The sequence below is a fragment of the Camellia sinensis genome, chromosome 8, assembly GCF_055761805.1.
Source record: "Camellia sinensis isolate YWXY chromosome 8, ASM5576180v1, whole genome shotgun sequence".
Taxonomy (NCBI): domain Eukaryota; kingdom Viridiplantae; phylum Streptophyta; class Magnoliopsida; order Ericales; family Theaceae; genus Camellia; species Camellia sinensis.
Genome location: NC_138968.1, coordinates 116368398 through 116394853, shown reverse-complemented (window position 1 = coordinate 116394853; position 26456 = coordinate 116368398). Strand labels below are relative to the sequence as shown.

The 26456-nt window shown below is 35.0% G+C and overlaps 2 protein-coding genes and 1 pseudogene across 6 annotated transcripts in view; 2 read left to right on the top strand and 1 right to left on the bottom strand.

Annotated features, from left to right (window-relative positions):
- LOC114274479 (protein ROS1C) overlaps positions 1-26456 on the top strand; it is a 130534-nt gene that overhangs the window by 18265 nt on the left and 85813 nt on the right. The window lies entirely within an intron of this gene.
- On the top strand, positions 211-18673 carry LOC114309308 (putative histone-arginine methyltransferase 1.3; annotated as a pseudogene).
- Positions 5171-12242, bottom strand: LOC114301483 (C2 domain-containing protein At1g53590-like). 5 transcript variants are annotated; one of them, XM_082883202.1, is made up of 11 exons: positions 12040-12239; positions 11426-11657; positions 10477-10563; positions 10066-10243; positions 9649-9801; positions 9505-9546; positions 6926-7033; positions 6537-6693; positions 6269-6431; positions 5806-5881; positions 5171-5640 (listed from the first exon to the last, which is right to left on the bottom strand). In XM_082883202.1, the coding sequence occupies exons 4-7, from the start codon at positions 10156-10158 to the stop codon at positions 6974-6976; spliced, it is 348 nt and encodes a 115-aa protein (XP_082739328.1). In that variant the 5' UTR covers positions 10159-10243; positions 10477-10563; positions 11426-11657; positions 12040-12239; the 3' UTR covers positions 5171-5640; positions 5806-5881; positions 6269-6431; positions 6537-6693; positions 6926-6973. The 5 variants fall into 5 exon arrangements, with proteins under 5 accessions (XP_082739328.1, XP_082739325.1, XP_082739326.1 ...); XM_082883199.1 differs by lacking the exons at positions 6537-6693; positions 6926-7033 and adding an exon at positions 8358-8405 and having other exon boundaries at positions 12040-12242; XM_082883200.1 differs by lacking the exons at positions 6537-6693; positions 6926-7033 and adding an exon at positions 8358-8405 and having other exon boundaries at positions 11426-11627; positions 12040-12242.

Genomic DNA, 26456 nt, shown 5'->3' with positions numbered 1-26456 from the left:
AAATTTGTTTTCAACAAGATGATGTGTGCCTAGCATGTGTCGATTTACCAAAAAAAAATTGTGTTTATCCGCCAATGATCAACAAGTACTACAAAATTGCTTCTTGTTGTAGGTGTTTGCCTTCTGTGTTTCTAATAAAAAATTCTTTGTTCAAGGCATATGTACCATTGTGCTGCTAGTAAAATGCTTTGTATCTTGTCAAACATTTGTGTTTTTCTTAATGGTAAAGAAATGCATGTCTATACTGAGTAGTTATAGATCACAAGGTGCATGTGTGAGTGACATGATAAACATGCTTGTTTCAGGAACTTATTATGCTGCAGTCATTGAGAATTGCACTGATTTTGTTGGTCGTGTGGGTGTGGATGTTGGTGCTGGTAGCAGTATTCTGTCGTTATTTGCCGCTCATGTAACGCCCCGAAAATTGGGTAAGGTATATCTATTTATACAACAAACCCACCTGATAGACAAACACATATCTAGCTAACTATTCTATACATCCATTTCTATTAAATCCCAAATGCCAAGTACATGCCATTCACATCTCAATGCCCCAGTTCCAATCCCAAGCATACATTTTACAACAAGTATGAAATGAAAGCCAAACAGATAATAAGTGTCCTACAGGCTTACAAATTTATCCAAGAACATTCTTGGTTACACGAAATGGAGTTTCAACTCAACGCAAATACAATCATAGGCTTACAGTCAACAAATAACAATAAAACAAAAATGAAGCCTCAGCTCCGAGTCCTCCCAAGTCAATGCCTTGGCGGAGGCATAGCACCTGTACCTGAAATGGTTTCCCTTATAGGGTGAGCCACAGCCCAGTAGAGATATACTACACAACATATGAACCATGACAAGACTAAAGAGGAGTATGCTCATGCCATGCTCATGATAAAACAATTTATCTCTCTTTTTATAAAGCATGCAATGCTGAGATGCAACAACAGATATAAAACCATTTCCATTTTAAACCATATATGTTACATGAATACAGACTCTGTGAATCTCTAGGTGAGTGTCTGCAAGTAGGCCCTAATGTACTACCACTGTTATTTTTACCAATAAACTGGAAGGCTTGACACCTAACCACACAATTCTACACCCCCTATCCAGATTCACCAAGTATTCATCTTTTTGCAAACAAATACATTTTCAAACATTTCTCAAAAACAGATACATTTCCAATGAAATGAATGTAATGCAATGTCTAATGCAACAAATGAGGAATGTGGTTCAATTTACCTAAGTCTCATGCATTTCGACAACAATCATGGTTATTCTCCACCGATAGCCCAAAACAGATATTTCTAAACAGACATGTAACAATTAAATTCCAAAATTTTCAATAAATACAATCTATTCCACAATTCATCAAATATGAACAACTACACTAGTTTTCATATCACAATCACGTCCGGTAACCTCTCAAGCTCCATTTCTAACCGTATCGATTTTGTTCCAACAGGTACATTAAGCAAAATAATACCGTTGATGCCCAAGAAAATATCATTTTCTTTCCAAACTCATTCTCCAAGCATTATTCAACTATGACATCTTATTTTGATCAAAAGCTCCAAAAGTTAAGCATAATTCCTTTGTTTAAAAATGTTCTTTTGGTCGCAAACTAGTAAAAATTTCAAAACCAATCGAATCGAAGTCCCTTTTTGTTCAAATTTAAAACATAGCTCTTTCATAACCCTACAAACATGTTCCAAGTTTACACTTTCACAATTTGGGTATCAACTCTTTATTTTTCTCAAAATTTCCTTTTTTAGCAAATAAATCACAAAATTTTCAAAAATTCTAATTAAATTATATACAACTCTAAGCTCCATATAATCAAGTAAAAGTGCATAAAGAAGTGTAGGAAAAATCTCTACCTCAAGCTAAAAGAGGAAACAAGCAAAAATCTAAATTTTCGATTTTGTCAGATTTTGATCTACACCGATCAAAATGTTGCTCTCATCAAGCTGTTCACTTTGGCCTCAAGAACTTCGATTTCTTAGCATCCATTCCAGATGTAACCTCACTATGAAATTAGAGTATCTCCAATATGGATTGAGAAATGGTACTTCTTTTAAAAGCTTAAAGAGTCTCTCACGTTCTTGCACCAAAGCCACTTTAACCTTCTTGAGATAGGCCGGATTCTTCAGTGCTACACATGCAGAAACTTATGCAGTAACAGACACATTATATGGTTGTTTTGCTCTCCAAAGATACTCCACAATGCTCGAAGGAAATGCACCATATCCAATCTAAACGAAGGCTCAGCAGTACAATTACCATCCAAGAGACCCAACACATAATTGTAGTATTTGATGAATGACCAATTCCCCAAAGGAGTACTGGAGCCTCGATTTTCTTGCTTCCCCAAAGCACTTCAGACTGAATGAATTCAGCACTAGCAATCAATGTAAGATTACCATCTGTGTCTGAAACTGCATAGCTGATGTGATCAATAACCATAGCTCCCGGATCCTCATCAAAATCAACTCCGCACTCGGTGGCAATCTCTCGAATTAGATTAGAGGCAGAAGAATTAGCCCCCATAATCAAATCATGACCAGCATCGACGAAATCCATAATAGCTGCCAAATCAATGGATCCCCCGAAACGCTCCACCGTTGGAGAGAAGAGGATCAATCCGTCGTACAAGTACTGGTTGTATCTGTGTAAGGAGATCTTGGGATCGTCGGCGAGTTTGAAATCAAGGTCGAAGCCGCGAGATTGGAGAGAATTGAGGAAGATGGAGTGCGAAGATCTGATGGCGAGGTCATCGAGCAAGACGAGAATTCGAGGATCGGTGGGGTGTTCGGGAGAGAAGGAGCTGCAGAGTGGCGAGAAATGGGATTGCAGTGAGGAAGATCAATTGTAGCGTTATGGTGTTAGTGGAGTTGGCAAATCGGTGCAATTTTTTGCCAAACAGTGTACTGACCCAGAGAGAGAAGGTTCTCTCTGGATCAAAGAATTAAATGTTAATGGGAAGACGAGAATTCGAAGGTTCAACCCAACGTAAGGTTCAACCCAAACAGTGTACTGACCCAGAGAGAGAGAAGGTTCAGCCACTTGAGTCATGTTATGTTTATCATTAACAGTGGTGCAAGTCAATGAGTGGCCAGATGGAGATATCTTAAACAAAACCCTTCCCACTCACTCTCGTCCCAGCTTTTTCTCTCTAAAGAATATATTCCATCGCCCCACACATCCTGATCCTGATCTCTCTATCTTTTCTTTTCTTTTCTTTTTTTTTTGTTTTACTATTTTCTATTTTCTCAAATCATGGTCCGAGCACTTAAAACTCAAATTTTAAATTCTGCACTGACTATTTTTTTTTAAAAAAATTTGGGTCTTCACAGCTCAGATTGCCTATGTTTTGTCTGTGTTTGTGCATGAAAATATACTGACATAATAGATTTATCCTTGTTTGTTGGTCTTCTAGAATTCTATCCCAACTCCATCCTCTCTTTTTCTTTGCCTCACTTTTTTTCTCATATCAGGCTGGTGCTAAACATGTTTATGCAGTGGAAGCATCTGAAATGGCAAAATATGCCCGCAAACTTATTGCTGGGAACCCATTGTTGGCTCAAAGAATTACGGTGCAATTTTTTGTTTTCTTACATTTCAGCTTAAATGTTAATGGAGTTAGTACACTGTTTCTTATTCTTTTTGGGGGCATGTTTTCACTTAAATTATAGGTAGTCAAGGGTAAAGTTGAAGAAGTTGAATTGCCTGAGAAAGCAGATATTTTGATCTCGGAGCCTATGGGTAAGCTTATAATGGCATGTGTGTAATTGATAAATTCTAGTTAACTATGGCATTTTCTGTGATACTAAATATATAATGCCATGGTTGTTTTTTATATTATTATTACTATGCAATTTGGTCACACCATCAATGTTATGTTACAAAGTGTGTGTGTGTGTGTGTGTGTTTTTGACCCTCTTTTCTGGTTAAGTAATGGAGACACTTTTGTAACATTATAGAATTGGCATGAAGTTAGCATATGCTTGGACACAAGTGAAAATTGGGAAAGATATCTATTAAAAAAGTGACTCATTGTGGTATTTTAGACTGGCACACTCGCCCAGTCTGCATGTTGGACAATCTATTCGATTAATAGTGATGAGGAGATTATCTATTGTTTTTTATGCACAAAATGAAGTCTCATTTAGAATCTGTTTTTCTTCCTTTAGGGACCTTGTTAGTCAATGAAAGAATGCTGGAGACCTATGTAATTGCAAGGGATCGGTTCCTTGTTCCTAACGGAAGGATGTTTCCTACGATTGGAAGGTGACTGTACATGTCTTATTTTCTATGATCTTAATGATTTTTGTACCCACACAATACCATGGAAAAATGTTTAATGGTTCTCATTGTCATACTCCCTTAATCTCCTGTATTAAATTAGAAGACTTTTAGTTACTAGCTTGACTTCCCTCCGTGAACTAATGTGCTTTGACTTTTCTGCTTACGTTATGGTGCAAATATCATGCACGGAACATATGGGAAATTCTATAAGAGATGGAAGAAACTCAATTCAAAAGCAACCATGTTAGTTGTCAGGATTCTAGCTTTACGCCTTGCTTAGGTTGTTAAGTATGTTAGTTATTGTTGTTTTTGTGTTTTTCTTTTATATTTATGTCAGGAACAGTTTTTAAATTTTCACTGTGAACTCACTGCTGGAAATTGAGGTTTTAAAGGCGTTTAAAAAACGCCGCGATAGATCTTAAAAACGCCGTGAAATCCTTTTGCGACGTTTAGCATCAAACGCCGAAGATGCGGCCGTCGCTATAACTCTATGGCGTTTTAGAAATGTCGCTATATGACAATAGGCAGCGTTTTATAAAAACGCCGCTGAAAGGTCTGTAACAGTAAGATGACGTCACCATGCTATTTAGCGACGTTTTTAAAACGCCGTCGTATCTCTGATACTATTTAACGACGTTCTGAGAAACGCCATGATAGCCCTCTTTTTTTTTTTTTTAATTGTGCTAATTTTATGTTATTGAATTCAAAAAAAACCTAAAATAAAACTGAAAAATAACAATAATATAAAATAATAACTCTCATTCACATAGTAAAATCTCATCAAATGATAGTCCACACCACAATCATTGTGCAAAAAAAAAAAAAAAAAAAACATTCACACAAATCATTTGAATAACATTAAGGAGTCACCAAAATTGGATGCCCCTCTATTTGAGCCAAATTGGAATCTGAGTTCACCAAAATACAAATTTGGACATTTGAGCCAACTTGATATTCATATTCCCATTCACAGAAAGTTAATTTAGAAAATTATAATAGCAATGACTCAACATCTTTAACACGCATAATTCCAGTTCCCATTCCTTTGATGACACTGATGGCGTCTTTCTAAAAGTTCAGACAGCAATGACTCAACATCTTTAACACACATAATTCCAGTTCCCATTCCTTTGATGACACTGATGGCGTCTTTCTAAAAGTTCAGACAGCAATGACTCAACATCTTTAACACGCATAATTCCAGTTCCCATTCCTTTGATGACACTGATGGCGTCTTTCTAAAAGTTCAGACAGCAATGACTCAACATCTTTAACACGCATAATTCCACTTCCCACTCCTTTGAGCAATGATAGGATGACTAGCTGCCAAAGAAAACTCAATCCGTTACTTTCTGTTCATGCTATTATGGAAATTTTTAAAATTCTTGGCAGTAGTTACAAAATCTTATTCACTTGAGTAAAACAGAGCTTCTCTGCATACAGACATACAATGCATGCACTATGTAGATCCAAATTAGAATCACCAACCTTTGCATATGCAGAAGGATTTAGGGCGAATCCTAGAATGAAAACTAGTATGTCATTCTTTATAGACTGACTGAATCTGAAAAATGACAGTTGCACAAGTTAATTTAGAAAATTATAACATAGAAAGTTAACATTAGTAAGCAATTTGTAAATTAGTACAGATAATAATAGCAGTGATTCAGGACAGCTAAAATTGCAATAGTTCTTTAATGAGAACAAAACTAATTGAAATACATAAGATGAAGAGGATATCAAGAAATATTTTATTTTATTAAAGGCAACAACTCATAGGGCCTACTTAAAGAAATAGAAGCAACTCTCTTTTTAAACTATAGACTTCATGATCTTCCTATTCTATGGATATCGACAAAGTGGACAAAATGAAATGATGGTTATTATGAGAAAGAAGATGACAGTATGATGATGATATGATGAAAACTAAGCATAACAAAAAGGTAAAAACCTTTGTCCAATTGTTTGAGGCACTAAAAGGCTATGGCACGAAGAGCCAAGCAAAGATGTTAAAAATGAAGGCAAAACTTTTCTGTCTGATCGCATGAGCCTGTTTTGTTGAACCATTAAGCTCAGAAGTTCCTCAAGAAAATTACTCCAGATTGTGCTATTCCCTGTCAATTTTAAGGATTTAGACAAAAGTGTTGCTTATAACAAAAGAAACAAAACAAAACAAATGCGACAAAACAAATAATTGAAGAGGATGCCATGATCAAAACCTTCTTCAGTGAAAAGCTTCGACAAAAATCGGACAAGAGAGATCTTGCATTTGGTAACTAGGAAGTGAAGATGCTTATGGAAAACATTATTTGACTAACATGCAGCAAAGAAAACAAATAGATCCTGAAGTGTGCATACCCACTTCCTATTATCATCCTGGAAGAAAACAATAAAAAAAATAAAAAAAAAACTAATTTAGTTATCTACCTATATGACAGGGTGATAGATTCAGAAATCAATCAAATCAGATACATATGTGACAGAGTTACAGATTCAGAAAACAGAGTATAGATTCCAGTGAAAGAACAATCAAGAACTTAATTCACCCAAAAACAATCAAGAACTTGGAATGAGTACTAGAGCTTTCACAGAGAATCGAAATGATTACCATTTATTATTCGAAGGATAAACTCTGCTAGCCAACAATGGGATGCAATCATGAATAAACCTGTTGCCTTTGCAGATTTGCAACCACTAGGGTGGCATCCTTATGGGCCTATTAAAAATAATCTTTTCATAATAAGCAACAGCAATTAGGAAAATTAAACAAAACACAGAAGTATGAGTGAGAAAAAAATATTCATTAACTCAACCATGAAGAAAATAGACAAATAAATTAATGAAGCTAATTCTATTCTGAACTTCACATAGTTACCAACCAATTAGATGATATTTCATACTCAATGGAGATCAATGGTCCTTGCTTTTAAAACACACACATAAATTTAAGCTAATTCTATTCTGAACTTGATTTTCTTCTTCACTTTCTAAAGCTATAATCCAAATATTCCCACTTAAAAGCTTTGCTAAACGACGTCTATGTATTTAGTCAAACAAACATTTAGAAAATATTGGTCCCTAACAAAGAAAATGAAAACTAACCTTGTCCAACTCCGAAGTTGTCTGAACCACAGTGCTTCTAATTGAACAAAAAAAGTTTGGATAAACACAAGATCCACAATTTATACTTAAAAAACACTCGTGTTCCTGTTCTATACCTTTGTCTGCAAAAATTCAAACATCATAGTTCTCGGTGGCACTCAGATGTAGTTTCAGAATTGAAAAAGTAACTACATCCAAATGAGGCCCAAGTAGTTCAATTAATGCATTTATTATCACCAGTCCAAGATAGCACTTGGTGCAGTTCCATCTATACATATCATTCAAGGCCACCAAACACAAGACTTCTAAATTCTACTATGGATACATCTGAGGATTCAACTATATCCATTAAAACTCAGCTGAACCTCATCTTTCTATAAATGATATAGGAATTGAATCACCAATAGCAGGGAAGAATGGTTTTCCATACAATTTACCTTAAAGAAATTTCCCAAAACTGACTTTGCCAAAAATCATGTCATAGATACTATCATATAGTGTTACCAACTCTTCTATAACATAAAGCATCATATTAAGAAGAAAGCCAAGAATATTAAATGTGTAGAAGCATAATCTGTAACAATAAGATCACTACAAATCTTTTATAATTCTGTTGATTATTAAAAAAGCTTTAAAAAATATTAAATAAGAAGGTAGAGTTTTAAAACAGAGCAAAATCACAGCAAAATCAAATGCAATGGCTTTTGGAACAAAGCAAAATCACAGCAAAATCTCATTTGACTCCTCCCAGGCCCTCCACCACAGCAACATCACAACAAAATCAAATGAAATGGAGTGATATCACAGCAAAATCAAATGAATCAAGTGAATGCTAGAATTGACATTACAACATATACAACTACTTACCAGATAACAGTAGGATAAATTCATAGTATTAAGTATTAAATAATTATTTAAAAGAAAACCAATTCACTCACATAATTTGGGAAGATAACCATATCAACATTCCCAGGCACCTCTGCTAACTGCACATAGAATAATATTAAGAACAAACACAACAACTTCTAACTGCACATAGAATGAAGAATATACCATCATAAAAAGCTGTCAAAATTTCATAAGTACCAAAGCGAGCGCCAGCACCTAATGCAATTTTTTTTTTTAAACTGTCCATTGATATGCAATTGTCGCTTAATTCAACACCTAGACGAAGCAATATACATAAATATTGTACATGTACCATAACAAACAAGTACTAGCACCCTGAAATATCATTGTTTCCATCGGCCAATCTTTCATAGATCACAGTATCAGCACCCTGAAAAAAACAGGTTCTGTCCAAGTGTCATTTTTTTTCCTATTAGAATCCCAATATGGATCGTTGGATCTTACAATTTTGCAAACCCAATCGGGCCAAATGATCTAAATCGCACTAAGATCTTAAATTTTGTAGAATCTTAAAGTGACTATGATTTTTTTCTTATATTTATATTAAAATAATAACTACAAACACCCGCTCCAAGAGTCTTCTCTAATTTATTTTAGCATAGAAGATGCTTAATATTAAAGGAACTATTTGTGATCCACCCTTGAGCAGGTCAAATACTGTAACAGTGTGATCCCTACCTCAATTGAAGCATAAAGAGAAATAGGGATAATTGGTGAATACAAAGTAATTAGGGTAAACATATTTAAAAAAGCAACCTGTAAAAAATGTACTTGGGAGGAGATTTATTGGCTTTGATGGTTATTGTGAGAGGGATATGTCTTAGTCAATCAGCTTTAAAGCATCTAAGCAGCATCTCATGCCGTGAAAAGGATTTTTTACCTTTGCCTCTGTTAGGCCCTTTTCTTTAGTTAGATAGATTTTTTTTTTTTTTTTTTTTTTGACTTGCATGTGTATGAAAGAGAGAATGGAAGAAGTATGAAGCATAAAAAGAAGGAGAGCCCAAACTAAATAATCAAAAGTTTTGTTACTTGCAAAAAGAATCAAAAGTCTATATAACTAAATAATCAACTGCTAATGTCTTTGAGAAAATACAAAAAGAGAGCCCAAACTGTCTCAATGGAATAAGGAAAACACTAAAACACTACAAGGGAGTATCAAAGTCTAGAGAAATTCACCTCAACTAGTGTCTGCTCAAACGCAACAGCAAGAAGCTTATCCTAATCAACAAGAAAGATTTAATAATAAAAATAAATTAGTAAGAGATAATGAGAGAGACGTGTCGAAGTAATCGCTGCACATGAAACATGACAATAACTTACCAACCATCCAGCAATCCCTGGAAGTTCTGTAACATGAAGCCCATGAGTGAAAATAGGTTTCACTGTCATCTGAAAATATGGTGGCTCGACAAAGCATACTCTCAAAAGGCCAAGGAAAGGCCAGTGACGATGGAACTTTACCCCAATCAAGACCTAGAAGAGACAAAGAAAGACATTTTCAGTTAAATGCAAGAAGAAATTACTAAGCATTAGTCATTTTTTCGCAATCAATGGCACATGACAACTATTCCAATTTTAAAAATCATTACAAAGCATTCTAGATCGATTCTGTACTCTACAGATTACACATTTCAGATGCAGGGAGAAAACATGAAATTAAGAACAGTATAACAAAGGATAGCTCATTATAGATGTGTGATGTAAAAGTAAAATTTAAATTTAACAGTAATTTATTACCTTCCCTTCAACATGCATGCCCATCAAATGCAACTTTTCCCGCATTCCAAAACCCAATCTCTTACTTAATTTCACAGCAAGTATTGCACTCATATATGAACAGATCAATTCTCATACCTCCTTTGCCTTTTCCTTTTCCACAATTCTCTCTCAAAAAATTTCCTCTTTGGCTTCGGCTGTGAAATTTGAGAAAAGATCAATTACGCAGAGGATTTACTAATGGCAGTATAAACAGAATTAACAAAAAAAATAAAAATAAAAACAAGGATCCTGGTGCATTAGTAATTAAAAGACAAACTATAAAAGCCGTAAAAATGTATGCCCCTATCATGAAAAGGGGTTAATTGAAAACCTGATGTTTCATTATGGGGAAGAAATACAAAAAATTAAAATAAAAAATAAAAAACTTATCATCATCAGGTAGTAGATAATCTGCTGCCTTTGCCATTTGAGCAGCACATAAAAAATCTGTTATTTCATCAATTGAGGCATCTAGACCTGCAATATTTTACAGGCATTATTAAGAGAAAGATTAAATCTAATGAAATGCGAAACCACAACACACAGGAGAATAGACAAAGTTTAGCAATATCATCCAGCAGAAATAACTAGTTAACAAGACCCAAATGAGTATATACATGACAATCAGTATCACAATTCGGTAGCAGATAGAAATGTAAGATGTCTAGTATATTAATTTAAGTTTGACAGGGTTTCAGAGTATAAGAAAGGTGTGGCTATGAACCAAAAAAACCAATTACAATCTTATTTGCAAATAGAAATGTAAGATGTCCAGAAATTATTGTGTTTGTAGTTAGGATAGCCTCCTTACTCGCCTCAATTAAGTGGCCCAGGGGCAAATGACAAATGTATGATGATCCAGTCACCATAAGTGGACTATTGTTATGACCCTAATAAGCAGCCAGCTTATCCAGAAGAAGCATCAGATGGTCTTGCATCTTATTTGCAAATACTCTACAACCTATATACTACAGGCAGGTCTCGTACTTATTTGATACTCTGCAAACGGATCAAATTTTATACCATCTGTTGATTTATATGGAAACACTTTACCATACCAAGCAATAAGGGAGACAGGGAGAAGGGAATGCAGCCGTAATCAGCAATAGTTACCAATATAATATTACATGGCATAGCTTTTGCATCTAAAAGTTAAATTATTAAATTAAAATTTAAAAAAAAAACTATTTTTTTAAAAAAAAAACAGAACCATTCAGTGTTTTTATCACTATAAAAAGAAGGTTTGGTTCAAAAAAATATATATAACAAGATTAGAATACAATTTCTTTAAGCTATTTTTCAGCAAATGGTCAAATCCTTAATCCCACCAGGACATCACCTTAGCATCTGGAGGAGTATTCTGCCAAAGCCAGAAGTATGCTTCGCGGTAATCATAAAAAATGACCCTGTTACCATGTGCACCCCTTGCAGCTAAGACAATTGAGGGAGATGAATATGCCTCTGAAGTGACCCAAGTGCAGTGAGTAGCATCCACTGAGCAAGTAGAAAGCACCAAGAAGAAGTGCAATAGCACCGTTTCCCTGGAAAGGTAGAGATTGATCAAGCGAAGCCTGTTTGTGCAATAAATCATGAGTACAAGAGATTAAAACACTCCAGAAGGGGCATATTAACTATATTTTGTAGCTTGAAATATACATTGCAAAACTCCCCTCCCCCCAGTCATAGAGAGGGCTTAGGCTGATTACAAGAAGATTGTCACACAAAAAAAGAAGAAGCTAACATTCAAATGCTGAAACATGTTTTTTTGAATAAGAAATTTCAAATCTCAAACATTATTTTGAATGAGAAATCTCAGATCTGAAACATACGAGAAATCTCAGATCTGAAATCTAAAACTTATGTAAACCCTAGGAGAAGAATCGAGGGAAGGAAAAGCTTGAGAGAGAGAGAGAGAGAGCATACGAAATTGAGATTATAGACGGTGGTGCTCACCTTAGTCAACGGTGGTGGTGATGGTGGCGGCGGTCGAGCTTCGAAATCGAGAGAGAGAGAACTTCGAAATCGAAAACACTCTGAGATTGGATCTGAGATGAAACCTAGCTGAATAAGGTTGAATCTTAATCTCTGAGACTCAAGGGTTTAGAGAGAGAGAGAGAGAGAGAGAGAGAGAGAGCGAGCGATCGATCGAGTGAGTGAGTGAGTGAGTGAGAGATTTGAGGGATTGGTGAGGGCTTGAAGAGAGTGAGAGAACGGCTCTGATTCTCACAGAGCTAAGAGAAACACGGAGGAATAACGTTATTGTAATACATGTGAAGGCGTTTAAAAAACGACTTGTATTCCTTAAACGGTACCGTTTTAATCAAAATAAAATGCGACGTTTAAAAAACGTTGTTAAAGGTTAGAAACAGTGATGTTTAAAAGAACGTCGCTAAATAAACGCCGTTAAATTCTATATTTCCTGTAGTGACTATAAGTGGGAGGGTAGGTGTTGTTTATTTATTTATTTGTTAGCGGCTTAGGTATAGAGTGGGGATGGGGTTTGACTGAACCCAAAGTGTAGCAAGGGCCCCTAGGAGTGCCTACATATATTTGTTTCACTGTGTTTTATCATATTTGTTGCAAAGATTAATATGTGTGTGCTTTGTTATGTGTCATTTGTTTGGGTTTTGATGTTTAAGGTTGATTGCTCCTGCAGAATTCATATGGCACCATTCAGTGATGAATATTTGTATGTTGAGATTGCAAATAAGGTAAGTCAAATGAGTTGAAGCACTTGTAGGGCTAATCACTATCATGTCCCCTGTGATAAAGTGAAGGTTAAGAATGATTTGTGAAATTTGATCGACCTCAATTGTAGGTGATTAACCTCCTATTTCTTGTCAAAAGAATTCAATTTTAGTATTTTTTTTAATTATATTTTTATCAAAAATAAAAATAAAAATAATTCAGTTTTTAAATGTAAGCTGACCTTTTGGAATCTGTCCAATTAAATAGTGATCGAATTAGTCTTACACCTATTTGTATGCAAATTGTAGCGCACGCTGCATTTTACTAGGACAAAGTCCTGGATCAAAAAATCAAGAACTTTTTTGTGCTGTTGTTTTACTTGAGCTTAATTAACAAGCAAAAAGGGGACTAAAAACAATATTAGGTCATTGAATTATTTGTAATTTTGGGTAAAATACATTGAATTATATCACTGCTTTTGCCCTTTGTTATTGTGCTCTTAGTTAATGAAGATAATATCTTCACTAGGAAAATTTTGTCTTCTGTTTTAGAATCAGTTTATTTTTGTTTGGTCACTAGTTCCTAAATGCATCCATTTGCTTTATATTGTTTATTTCTTACTTCCATCAAAACTTGGTTTTTGTTTTTTGTTGTGTTTTGGTTTTTTTGGCAATGAAAGTGGTCTAATATTTTTTACTCTTATCTACGCAGGCCCTCTTTTGGCAGCAACGAAGTTATTATGAGGTTGATCTAACACCTTTATATGGATCTGCTTTCCAAGGGTACTTTTCTCAGGTCTATCTTACTTTGCAATACTACAAATATTATTGAATTTTTAAGATGGTGTCACAGTTTTCTTATTATCACTACAACAAAAAACACAAATGGCGACTAAAAAAAAAAATTCGTCGCTGAAAGTGCATGAAATGGCGACTAAAATGGAATTAGTCGCCAAACATAAGGGTTTTAGCGACTAAAAGGAAGTTTAGTTGCCGAATATAGGGTTTTTAGCGACTAAAGTTTGTTTAGTAGCCAAAAGTCAGGGTTTTTGGCGACTAAAATAATTTAGTAGCGAAAAGTTATGGTTTTGGCGACAAAAAACAGGTTTAGTCGCTGATTATAGCAGTTTTGCCGACTAAAAACAATTTAGTCACTGAAAGTGACGTTTTTTGGCTACAAAAAAAAAAATTAGTAGCTAAAGGTCAAGAATTGCCGACTAAAATGGATTTTAGTCACCCAAAGTAGAGGTTTTGGCGACCAAAATTGAGTTTAGTCGCCAAATGTGCTAGCCTTAGGCGGGTTGTAACTGTTTTAGCGACAAAAAAGAAATTAGTAGCCAAAAAATGGAGTATTGGCGACTAAAATTCAGATTTAGTCGCCAAAAGTGCTTACCCTATTTTTTTTTTGTAAATATTTTATTTTTTACATAAAATATATTAAAATAAAAAAAATTATTTTCATATATACAATTTTGTATTAATACCAGTGAATATAGTATATAAATAATATTTGTTGCAATATTATTCATGTGATTTGGGAGTGGCGTAGTGGGGGAGCAAGTGTTGGTAAAGGCGTAGTGGGATGCAAGTGTTGGGAGCACAGGTTCGAACATTGGGACATCCAGCAGAGGCAACTTTTTTTTTTTTTTTGTGAAATATGGTTTTCGCGACTAAAGGCGTTGGTCGCCGAAAGGTATACCTTTTGGCGACGAAAAGCTTAGTCGGGAAATGTTTAAATAATAAATAAAAAATAATCACTATTGGCGACTAAAAATTTAGTCGCTAAATGTATAATTTCAAAAAATGAAATTGCATTTGGCGATAATTTGTTTCGTCGCTGAAGACCTGTGAATTGGCGACTAACAGGTTTTTAGTCGCCAAAGGAATGGGCGACCATGAATTCGCGACAACAGTGGCGACTAAAAGTTTTTGTCGGGAAAAGTGAAAATTTGACCTTTGGCGACTAAAAAAGAACCTTTGGCGACTAAAAATTTAGTCGCCAAAGGTGTAGTTTCTTGTAGTGTATGCTTGGCTTTCGATGTCTACTAGTGCATTTTAATGCATCTTATTTGTTAAACTTGTTCCTGATCTTTTCCTTCGATAATTTAGTTGTTGATACATAGAGTTTGGTTTGTTGAGGTTAGTTCTTTGAAGTTACGTCTTTTGTATGTAATGCAAAATTTTCTTATTATACAAAATCACCATGAAGAATAACATCACCATTTAAAAGCTCTGGAAGGGTATTTTGATTAATAAAGTTGGGAGTAGAGAAGAAGGATTGATGTAGCCGACCTCATTTGATGGGACTTAAGGCTTGGTTTGGTTAAAGTTGGGATAGCTGTAAGTAGCGATCATTTGAAGAATGTTAATTTTTCTTATGGGTACACACCGATCTTATGAGTTTTGATCCCATTTGTAAGAGTGTCTTCTTTACCAAGCAGTGGAGATTTTGTCCATGCACATCTAATTCAGATTATCTATAATCTTAGATTGTAAGCAATTTTGAAGAATGTGTACCTTCTAGAACGTCAATAAATTTCATTCTCTTGTTAACACTGAAATAACTAATAATTAAATCCACTAGCATGAATCATTCCCTGTGAGATTTTTTTTTTAATGAAAGGCAGCCCGCCCTTTGGATTGCCACCCTCAAAATCTTTTCAAACATATCGAAATGACATTATTTAAGATACCATAACTCAAGCAGATGATCTCAAGGCTTGTTTGAGATGATTTTATTTGTGGCAGTTCAATGTTCATTGAAGTGTGTCATTTTGGTAGAATCTGTTATTTGTCCTTCATTAGAAGAGATAGACCATGATGTGGATGATGTAGTTTGTCTAGAAAGAAAAATTAGGAGAAACTTTTTAGGGATTCTAGTTGAAAGTAGAAACTGTGAACAATCACATTGTTAGATTGTGGTAAATCCTGATACAGTCAATGACAGAAAAAAGCTGCTTGCAGCTTCCACATATGAATTGAATTGGGTCAATTTGAACACTCATATTATAAATGTGTTGGTAGGAAAGCATTGTTGAAAGGTTCTTGAAGCTTTCAAGTACAATGTGTAGGACAATCTTCACTGTATTTAAATAAATTAAATTCTGTTGTGTACTAAACAACAACCAGAATATAAAGAAATAAAGGAAATGAGATAATTTGTTTGATTACAAAAATCAAACTCGAAATAAAAATAAATAAATAAAAACAGATTTTATTTTGTTACAAAAAAAAAATTAAAATCTGATTTAAATTAACAATAATAACACTGAAAATAAATTAAATAACTTACTTGATTTAATTTCGTCGAATTATAATCTGATCAAGTCCAGTGTTTGACACTGTGTCCTTAAGACAGATTCGTCCTCTCCACGGTGCTTTTAAAATTTGGACGTCTATCTACCATGATGAAATGATCTACTACAAACAATAGCAGCACTACAAATTGTTTGCCTTACGAACATACTAAGTGTTTACACTCTTTCTTTCAGAAATTAAATGCAGCAAAATGTAGAGATTTATAGCAGAGGATGGAGTACGAAAAATTAGAGTAAAATCCAAATAGGAGGCTAATCTATTTATAGATGTAAAGGTGACTGTTGGTTTTGAATTCAAATAGATTTGAATCTGTTGGGTTCATAATTTAAACAGATACAAAAACAGGAAGGGCCTGTTTGGATGTACGTTAAAAACCAGACTAGTTTATTTCGGGAAGGGCACAGTAAAACAAAACCAGTTTATTTCCGGTTTAATTTGAATTTTGGATTTTATTATGTTTTTGGCCCAAAAAGATTAGTATTGGGCCGAACAAGCCCAACCTCACACCACACACCCAGGCCTAGCCCGCCCGGACGGTGGCGCGTGTGGTGATTTTTGGATCAAATGGGTCTAGCCCATTTTGCCCATAACCTCTCCCTCTAAAACACTTGGGTACCCCTTGGGGCACACCCCAAGTACCAAACCCAAGCCTTATAAACCCATTAAAAACTTCCTACCAAATCAATGTGGGACAAGCCATTTTACAACCTTAAGGAATTTTCACAAAAACTCCATTTCCATGGAGCACACTTTGGCTTCAATTTTCCATTCACTTAGTAATGGTTTTAAGCAATCAAATATACCACGTGAATCACAACGCGGCATAGAACGCGTTACCACTTTGACCCGTGAAAATCGACGCACGGGGCTCACCTAAAAAATAGACCAAACTTAGGAAAAAATTCTGATTTTATCCAGAATTTTATAACCATTATAACCATTTCCAACACAATGTGTGTGTGTGTGTGTGCACTCCATGGTTACCATCAACTTGATGGTAAAGCATTGTTCAATGGTTCTTGAAACTTTCGAGTACAATGTGTCTGTGCATACACTTCTGTCTGTCATGTTTATTGACAGTAATTATGTTGGTTTTTCAGTTATTATCAATGTGTCTGTGGTTTTTCTGTTGGTTTTTCGAGTACAATGATCTCTCTCTCTCTCTCTCCCTCCTTTACTTTCTGTATAGCCAGTGGTGGATGCTTTTGATCCTAGTCTATTGGTGGCTCCAGCAATATCTCATATGATTAACTTCACTTCTATAAAAAGGTATAGTTAACTGTCTAAATAAGAACTATCACTTGCCAACCACAATACTTGTTATAGTATTTATAAAAAATTACTTGTTTCTTTATTAGCACAGCAATTGTTCTTTCATAGTCCGTGACTGGTGGCCATTCTTGGATTCAAAGAGGTCAAGTTAAAAAGGTTTTGTGGAATGGAATTACTATTTCTGTTACTATGGAACTTCTGAAATTATGGGTCACAAGGGGGTCTACAAGGGTACAAAAATGTTAGAGGATTTGATAGCCGCTCACATTGTCTTTCTTTGCAGGGTATATATGACTTTCTGTTTTGTAAACTTTGTGGGATTGTTTGGGTGATGGAATATGATGCAACCTGATTATGAAACTATCCATAGAGGCTGTAATATATCCATGTTGAATTGTATTTAAGTATGAAATAAAGCTTGATGACTGTCTTATATTTTTCATTCTGCAGGAAGAGGAGTTGTATGAAATTGATGTTCCATTGAAATTCAAAGCCCCTGTGGGTACTAGAATTCATGGGTTGGAGTGTTGGTTTGACATATTGCTCGATGGGAGGTAATCATTTGATGTTTGATTAATAATGTTCTCTCTCTCTCTCTCTCTCTCTCTCTCTCTCTCTCTCTCTCTCAACCATTGTTAATTCCTCGTTGTACAGTACTGTACAAAGGTGGCTGAGCACAGCTCCTGGTGCGCCTACAACCCACTGGTATCAACTGCATTGCGTCCTCTCTCAGCCACTTTATGTCATGCCAGGACAAGAAATTACAGGCCAACTCCACATGATTGCACACAATGCTCAGGGTTATTCTATTAACTTAACAATGAAAAGTTAGCGTTCATGATCTAACTAGTTCAGTTGTATTTGTTTGTTAATAGGATTCTTTAAATGATCTAATTAGTACTAAATGAACTTAAATAGCTAAAAGTTGGGGGCGTTGGTGCCAGACAAGAAGGAATAGTCCAGACATCGTCCGGAAAATTTGATCTCAAAGAGCCCTATTACCGAATGTCTCAACCCCAAGCCTACTCAATCGCCCAAGATCAGCCAACACATCATCTAACAAATACAAAGGTATTGAATCATCCTTGTCATCATGTTGTGATCCTTATGATTTGATTTTGAAACAAAGGGATAATGGCACAGCATGCCTTGCCACTGTTTCGCTTTTCCTATGAATTTGGTCGTTTTTCTAAGTGTCGGTGACTTGGTTTACTGCTTGGCAGAATATACAAATACAATCACAGGATGAAGAAGGATTTGAGTTGATGCATCAACCATCCCAAAATAAGGATATTGAGTACACTGAGTGAGTCACTGAAAAAATAAATAAAAAGAAAAGAAAGAGAAGCTACTGAATACTGATTGATTCCCTGTAAATTATATCAAAATGATTAAACTAGTTGAATAATCAAATGTGGCTTGCTTCAAATTATGCTATCTTGATAACCATTTATACAAATTTTCAGGGTTATACAAACAAACCTACCAATGAAGTGTTTTTGAAAGAAAATTTCAAATTTCAAAAAAATGTTGGAGTGGTGACTGCTAGTTTCTAGGTGCTAGTTTTATTTAGGTCACATTAAAGTCAAAAAACCAACTTACAGTTAAAGCATAGTTTGTGACAAACTTAAAAAATAATTTGACGAAATTAATTCCAAAACCCCTTTTCTTTTAGTCGTCTTTTTTTTTTTTTGTTTAATGGAAAAAGATGCAAAGTTGAACTTTTAGCATAATTTACTAAACAAAACAAAAGCAAATGGAGGAAAATGAAATGCTAATGACTACTATATTCTTCATTTACTTTAAAATAATAATATAAAAAAAAAACTATATTCTTCATTTTCTTTTGTCAATCAAATTTTTTTTTTTTTTGAACAAGTTATAAACTTAAAGAATGAAGAATATACTTTCCTTAAAATAAAAAAAATAAAAAAGAAAAAAAAAGAATGAAGAATATATATATATTGATAGTTTAGTTTCTCATCATAATATTTTCTTTTCCTTTCTTTTTTATTCGAAGTATTTTCTTCAAAAGATTAGCTTTTTTTTCTTTCTTGTTTGGTATGAAAAAAGATTAGCTTCTGCTATATACCCTAGCATCACTTTCTTTTTTGATCCAACAAATCTCCATAAAATATCAATTGAATGGCACCAAAAGTTGGATCTATGGTATAGAGAGACCTACACAGTTCGCACCACTATCAATCAGCTTTTGCCACTGCATTCTTAACTCACTATTGTTGAGTCTCAGCTAACTGCTGCCAAAGATGGAAGCGGTTGAATAGCAACGACATTATAACAGTGGCTACAAAGCATGGGGTGCTTAGCAAACGAACAAACTTGAGGATAGTTGTTCCAGCATCTTTCACATTTGGAGCCCTCTGCGTCCTAACTTTCTTCTTTCCTTCAATGAGGTATTCTCCACTGTACGGTACGTTCTTGATCTGTACATTCTCCATAGACGAAAGAATCTGTACCTGTAGGTCACCATTTAAATGATAATGGTCATGTTTGTGTTCTTTGTATAATCATGGCAAACCTGAAGAACTGGAGTATGGTAATTGAGAAATCGACGATTTGATGACCCTGACTCGTGCATCTTACTATAAGAAATTTCTAAACCTAGGTTGAAAGTGGGAAGAACCAGTTTTGTACTAGTGTTTGCTATGCCCAAGGATGATACACCACAACAAATTATACTGTTGGTGACTAAATTTTAAGTCACCAAAAGTCATTTTTCAGTCACCAAAGATTTTTGCCGACTGAAATTTTTGGTAGCCCGTTTGGTCGTTGACTAATTGTCAGCAAAAGAATTATTTTTTTAGTCGCCGAAAGTTACCAATTGGCAACTAAAAAATTAATTGCCCAAAAGAAAATATTTTTCATCTTTAGTTTTTTAGCTACCAATTTTTTAGTCGCCAAAAACTTTAATTTTTTTTTTTTTTGGCTATTAACTGTTTAGTCTCCAATAAGTTCCCTTTTTATTTTTTGGCTACTAAATGTTTAGTCGCCAAAAGCTCCATTTATTGATTTTTTTTAAAAATGTACAAATTGAATATTTTTCATTAATTTCTAAATTATATGCATTCCATTATCAATGCAACGTATAACATGTACATATATAGAATAATACATCTATCAATTATAATCTAAATCTATTATCAATAATACATATTTCATTGTCAACTATCCAAATACTTTAATAACATCATATTCCAAATATCATATAAATTCATACCAACCAAGTGTAATCCACCTAAATTAAATATTATATACAAAAACACTGGATTTCCAAAATAAAAGAATGTACAAAAATAAATGTCTTCCATATATAGAACAAATGTTCTTTGTACAAAAAAAAAAAAAAAAAAAAAATCCACAATAGCCCACGCAAAAACAATTTGTAAAAAAAAATAACCATTAGCACTTATTCAATAAAATTGACATTCCAAATTATAACAATTATAAAATTAATAATTCTGATATATTATATTCTGCAAATTATAATAATTATTAAATTAATAATTTCTTGCTGCGAAAGAAGGGAAAGGGGTGAGAACAGTACAAAAATTTAAGGCATACAGGTAATTTTTCAACAATAAAGAGCATATAAACTCAGAATGCTGTTGTAAATAGAAATGGAAAAGAATTATGAAGCTTACTTGGAATCAACCCATCAAAATAAAATGATGTAGGAATAGAAAGACTAGTAGTAGTAAGAAATGCATCTATGAGAAATAAAAAATGGTGCCAATCGAGAACCAAATAAGAAAATGTTGTCTGAAATGGTTCATTTCAGTTATGCTCATTGGAGATGAACAAGAAGGAAGAGTGATTTCATTCAAATTTAAGGCACCAAGGGCAAGAAGAAAGAAGATTGACGACAAGGTAATGCAAAACATGACGATCAAGAAGTGGAAGATAATATGCCTCCATATACGGCTACATGTAAAATAGGATACATGTACTTAAACCTCAAGTAATTTAGATTTGCTTTCTCAAGTTGACATCAGAGGGAAATAAAGTTCAAAAAAATACTCCATATCTCCAAATCAAATTTGCTTTAAGAGTTACAGCTTCGCCACATAGACCTTGCCAACTCTCAAAAGGGCAAAAACAGAAGGCATGCATATATTGTACTATTTCAAAGTACAATTTGGAAAGAGGGGGTATCATATAATATAAGCTGCCAACGCTAACATATTCTTGATTTTCATCTCAAAACCTAGCTGAAGAAGATTTATTTTTTGCCATTACTTCGCAAATGTGCAAGATCTGTGAATCACAATATTTTATCTCTATGACATCGTAATCAAATTAAACATGTTAACTTCTAACAAATTGTGTCTTTATAAATTATTAAAGGAAGGTAATTCCTACTCCTTCAAAGAAATTCTAGCTTTAAACTATCCATCATATCTTAGTTTAAGGTATTTCTTGCATCTAAATTGATAGATTAGTCAAACAATGGAACTACTCCAAATGACTACTAGCACCAATATATATAGAATATTGATAAACATGTACCACTTAAAATTATGCTGATTGTGTCACGCCTCGCTTTTTAATACTCGAAGTATTACCAAATTCATTAACTTAATTCCATTTCAGAGATAACATGCGGAAATAAACTCATATATTCAACTCGTAGAAGTGAATAACAACACTCTCATTCGTATGCAATGTAAATACAACATGAGCATGCTAAATAAATTGCCCTTGGGCTTACAGCATTAATGAGTCAAGAAGAAGGGTGTAATCCTTTTACATATATGGCATTCCGCCAACATAAAAGAGGCCCCGTGGCCAATCAATTAAGAAGATCCAAATCTTGTAGCACATCTTGCTCAACACCTGAAAAAGATTCAACAACGTAGGATGAACATACAGTCCAGTAGGGATCTCAACATGGCGCTCAACAATAACAACTTACAGATAGCTATGATCATGAATGCCCAATCTCATACTAGAATAGTAATGTGACAGTTTAGACAAAATATACATACGTATGAACTTTCTCGAAAATAACCATTTCATTCAACGCTATAAGCGATTCATCTTTCCTTTTTCTTTCATTAACCCCAATCTTTCATAACATTAACAATTACTTAGGAAATAATCTCACTATGCCCATTACTCTCTTCCATTTTCCATACATACAACAGAGGTGCCTTTTCAAAACATATTTTTGAAAAAAAATTGGATCTCCTTCACACTTTCCAAGTGACAAAATGACATTTTGGTTCATTCCCAATACAATCATAACTATACATGCATACCTTTATAAAAAGGGAGATAACAACTCACTAACATGTATATAATCAACCAATGAGGTAACTTGGCCCCTCCGAAACTGTAACCAACCAAACCCATGATATCCTCAGATACAATGGAACAGCAACAACAAAACTTTGCTCTACCAGCTATGTGCGTAGTAAGCCAAAGATACACCTCTCACAACAACATACCAGTTTACCAGGCGCTAGCTGGAAGGGTGTGGTACCTTAGATTCTCAGCGCAGTCAGTTCTCCAGGCGCTAGCTGGAAGGTCATGGTACCTCTGATTTTTAGTGCAAGGCATAACACCACCAACCAAAATACAATAGGGCATAACTAACATGTATAACACATATACATGAACCATCAAGATACAAGCAATGTGTTAAAGCATATGAACACATAATTAATTCCCCCCGAGCAAGTATACATATATAATGTATCTCAGCACTTCCTCACATACAATGTTCAATCAACAATGGTACAATGCATACACGACAATTCAACACAACCATGTCATCCTCCGCTCATGACCAAGGACAAAACCTCTAGATGCAAGTATTTAGTACATCTATTAAAGACTCAATTACTATGAGACCACAAACCCAACAACAACACTAACACGGTGGTTAACGATACAACCCCCACGTGTGTGTATTTAACACTCAAGAAACAACAATCCAATTTTCATACTTATCAAAGATACTTTTCTCATTTCACAAAACAAATTATGTTTCCTTTTGTTTTCACAAAACCAACTCCATCCCTTTTGTTTCCACAAAACCAATTCCATTCCTTTTGTTTTACAAAACCAATTCCGTTGATAACAGAGCCATAACTCACATTAGTCCACTACATTCATTTCAAAACCATTCCAAAAACCAAAGTTAACCCCTTAGGCATTAACACCTTCACCCAACTCACATTAACAATAGAGATTTACAACATAGGTTAACTACTCTCCATTTTAAATTACCAAATCAAAATATAATTTAGGGCTTTTTCTTCTTTCAACTATAACATGCTAATTTACACTCCAATTAGCCCAAGACAACCATCAATGATGAAATAACCATTTTCAAACAACCAACCCTAGGTTCCTTCTCATGATTTCAAACAAATCCAACGTGAATATGATTTTCATGCAATACAAAACTACCACATGTCTATCTAGAGACGTAGTATTGAAAAAGAACAAGGAAATCCCTACCTCAAGCTTAGGAGAGAAAACCACCCAAAAATCACCGGCGACGAAACCACGAACCACTCGGACCAAAAGGAAGCCCTTGACGAGATCTACAATCCATCTCAAAGGACCTTGGTGAAAAGATCACTCTAGGTGAGTAGATCTAGAGATCTTTGAGCAAAAAAAAAAAGATTTTGGAGAGGAAGAGAGAGTGATACGGTTTAGAGGGAGAAAAGAAAAGAAGAAAATAAAGAAAAGAGTCAAGTGAGAGCCTATTTATAGCACTAGGTAAAATTAGAAATAAGCCCCAAAGTCAACCCAAAATGACCCCCAAACCGACTGAAAATTCTGAAAAAAAGTCGCAGGTGTCGACCCTTACAGCAGAGGTGTCGACCCTTATGAAGAAAAGCTGGAACATTTTGTTTGACAGCAACATAGGCGTCGACCCTTACAGCAGAGGTGTCGACCCTTCAGGCAAAAGGCAAAGAGTGCAACAGGCAAGGTGTCAACCCTTCCAAGATTGGTGTCAACACCAAAATGCAGTGAGCAATTTCAGAACAAGGGTCAACCCTTCCCAAATTGGTGTCAACCCTTATGGCCAACTAAAGAAAAAGGTGTCGACACCACCAAGACCGGTGTCGACCCCAGAACAAGATTTTTAACCCTCGAAACGACTTTTCAACGCGAACAAGCGTGAACGAGCAATCCCAACAAGTTTAAATAAATTTTCACTCATCCAAAACCAAGGTACAACAACACCGAAGATTCCCAAAACATAATACATGAAAGTTTTAAAAGGGCCCAAGTGCTACAGATTGAATCATGCTTACTAAGTTGTTTAGCATCTATTACCCCATGCATGTATGTGTCCATAAGGGATGGTCCGTTAGATGCCTATGGAAGTATGACATCTATAAAGGTTTCCCAGTCAGTTTATATGCTAATACTCTCAAAAAGTAAAAGTTGATGAATTGGACAAAAATAAACAATAATATGGTAGAGCAAATAGGAATTTGAGTAATATTCAAAACCATTAAATCCTGGGGAAAAACTAAAATGAAAAGGAAATGAAAGCAATAACAATAAATTACCCAAAATATCAATAGTTGATGCATGTAATGATTTGAACATACATTTTTCAGTGGCTGCCACATGTATTCATTCTCGTATACCAGATGCGAAATCTGTTTCTGAAGACAATCATGCACTTCCTTCAAGAGCCTGTTTGCTGCAGTCAACTTCTTGTTCACTAACTAAATGTTGGTAGCCTCTTTCTTCTGCTTCTCACAGCACCTTAAACGAAGGAAAGAAAAGAAAAATTAGTCTTTCTTTCAAAAAAAATTTTTTTGAGCAACAACAAAATTTTATTAAAAATTAAATGAGAGAGAGGACAAGGAGTCCTCATACAAAGAGAGAAAGAAAAAGAGCGGAACCAAAAAATAAAATAAAATCATAGCCCTAGGGAAGGCAAACAGCAGCCCAATCCCTAGAGATCAAGAACAAGGGAACTCCTTTAAATGGAGGCGATACAAATGTCCAAAAGACGCCAAATAATTCACCCTATCCCACAAAGCCTCTACACTTGCTTCCTTGCCATCAAAGATTCTAGCATTTCTCTCCAACCATATGGCCCAAAAAATAGCAAAAACAATGCATGCCCACATTGTTTTGGCTCTCTTGGTTCTCCCAAACCCTATAAACTGAATAAGAAGCATTTGAATACAGTCCCGCAGAGCAACCCACTGCTCATCACATAAACCGAACAGCCGCTGCCATAATACACGAGCCACCGGGCAATGAAGAAATAGATGATCCACTTCCTTCAAGTTCCTCTTGCACATCACACACCATTGAGGACAAAGAGAGTGATTAGGCCTTCTCCTTTGGAAAACATCATTAGTTGTTACACCCTTTTGAGCCAAAGACCACATAAAAAACTTCACTTTATGAGGGACATCCACTTTCCAAACTTTCTTATGATAAGGAAACAAGAGAATAGAGGGATTATCAATGAGCTTATCAAAAAAGGATTTACATGAAAAGACACCTGAAGAACCCAGATTCCATACCCTAATATCACAAGATGAAGTAAGAGAGACCCCCTCAAGCACTACCAACAAAGATGCCAGCTCCCCCGCCTCCCTGTCATTCAAGTTTCTAATGAAATCAAAATTCCAAGAGATGGGTGCCATAGAAGAGCAAGCCACCGACGCTATCGAAACATTTGAAGAACGAACCAACCGGTAAAGAAGGGGAAAAGATCTATCAAATGAGATATCCCCTAACCAAACATCCTTCCAAAAGAAAATGTTCACCCCATTCCCCACTCTCAACGAAAAGTAGTTAGACACAAGGGGATACAAACGAGAAATGGATTTCCACGGTGAACAATAATTGCCTCTATTAACCACATTAGAATCTCTACCATTGGGTTGAACTCCATTCTTGCTTTTAATAACTGAACACCATAGCGAATCACTTTCAATCGAAAATCTCCACAACCACTTGCCCAAAAGAGCAATATTCCTAGCAACGATGTTTCCAATAGCTAATCCACCCTTGTCCTCAGGAAGAGAAACCGTATCCCACCTAACCAAATGAACCCCTTTGCCCTCTTCACACCCTTCCCAA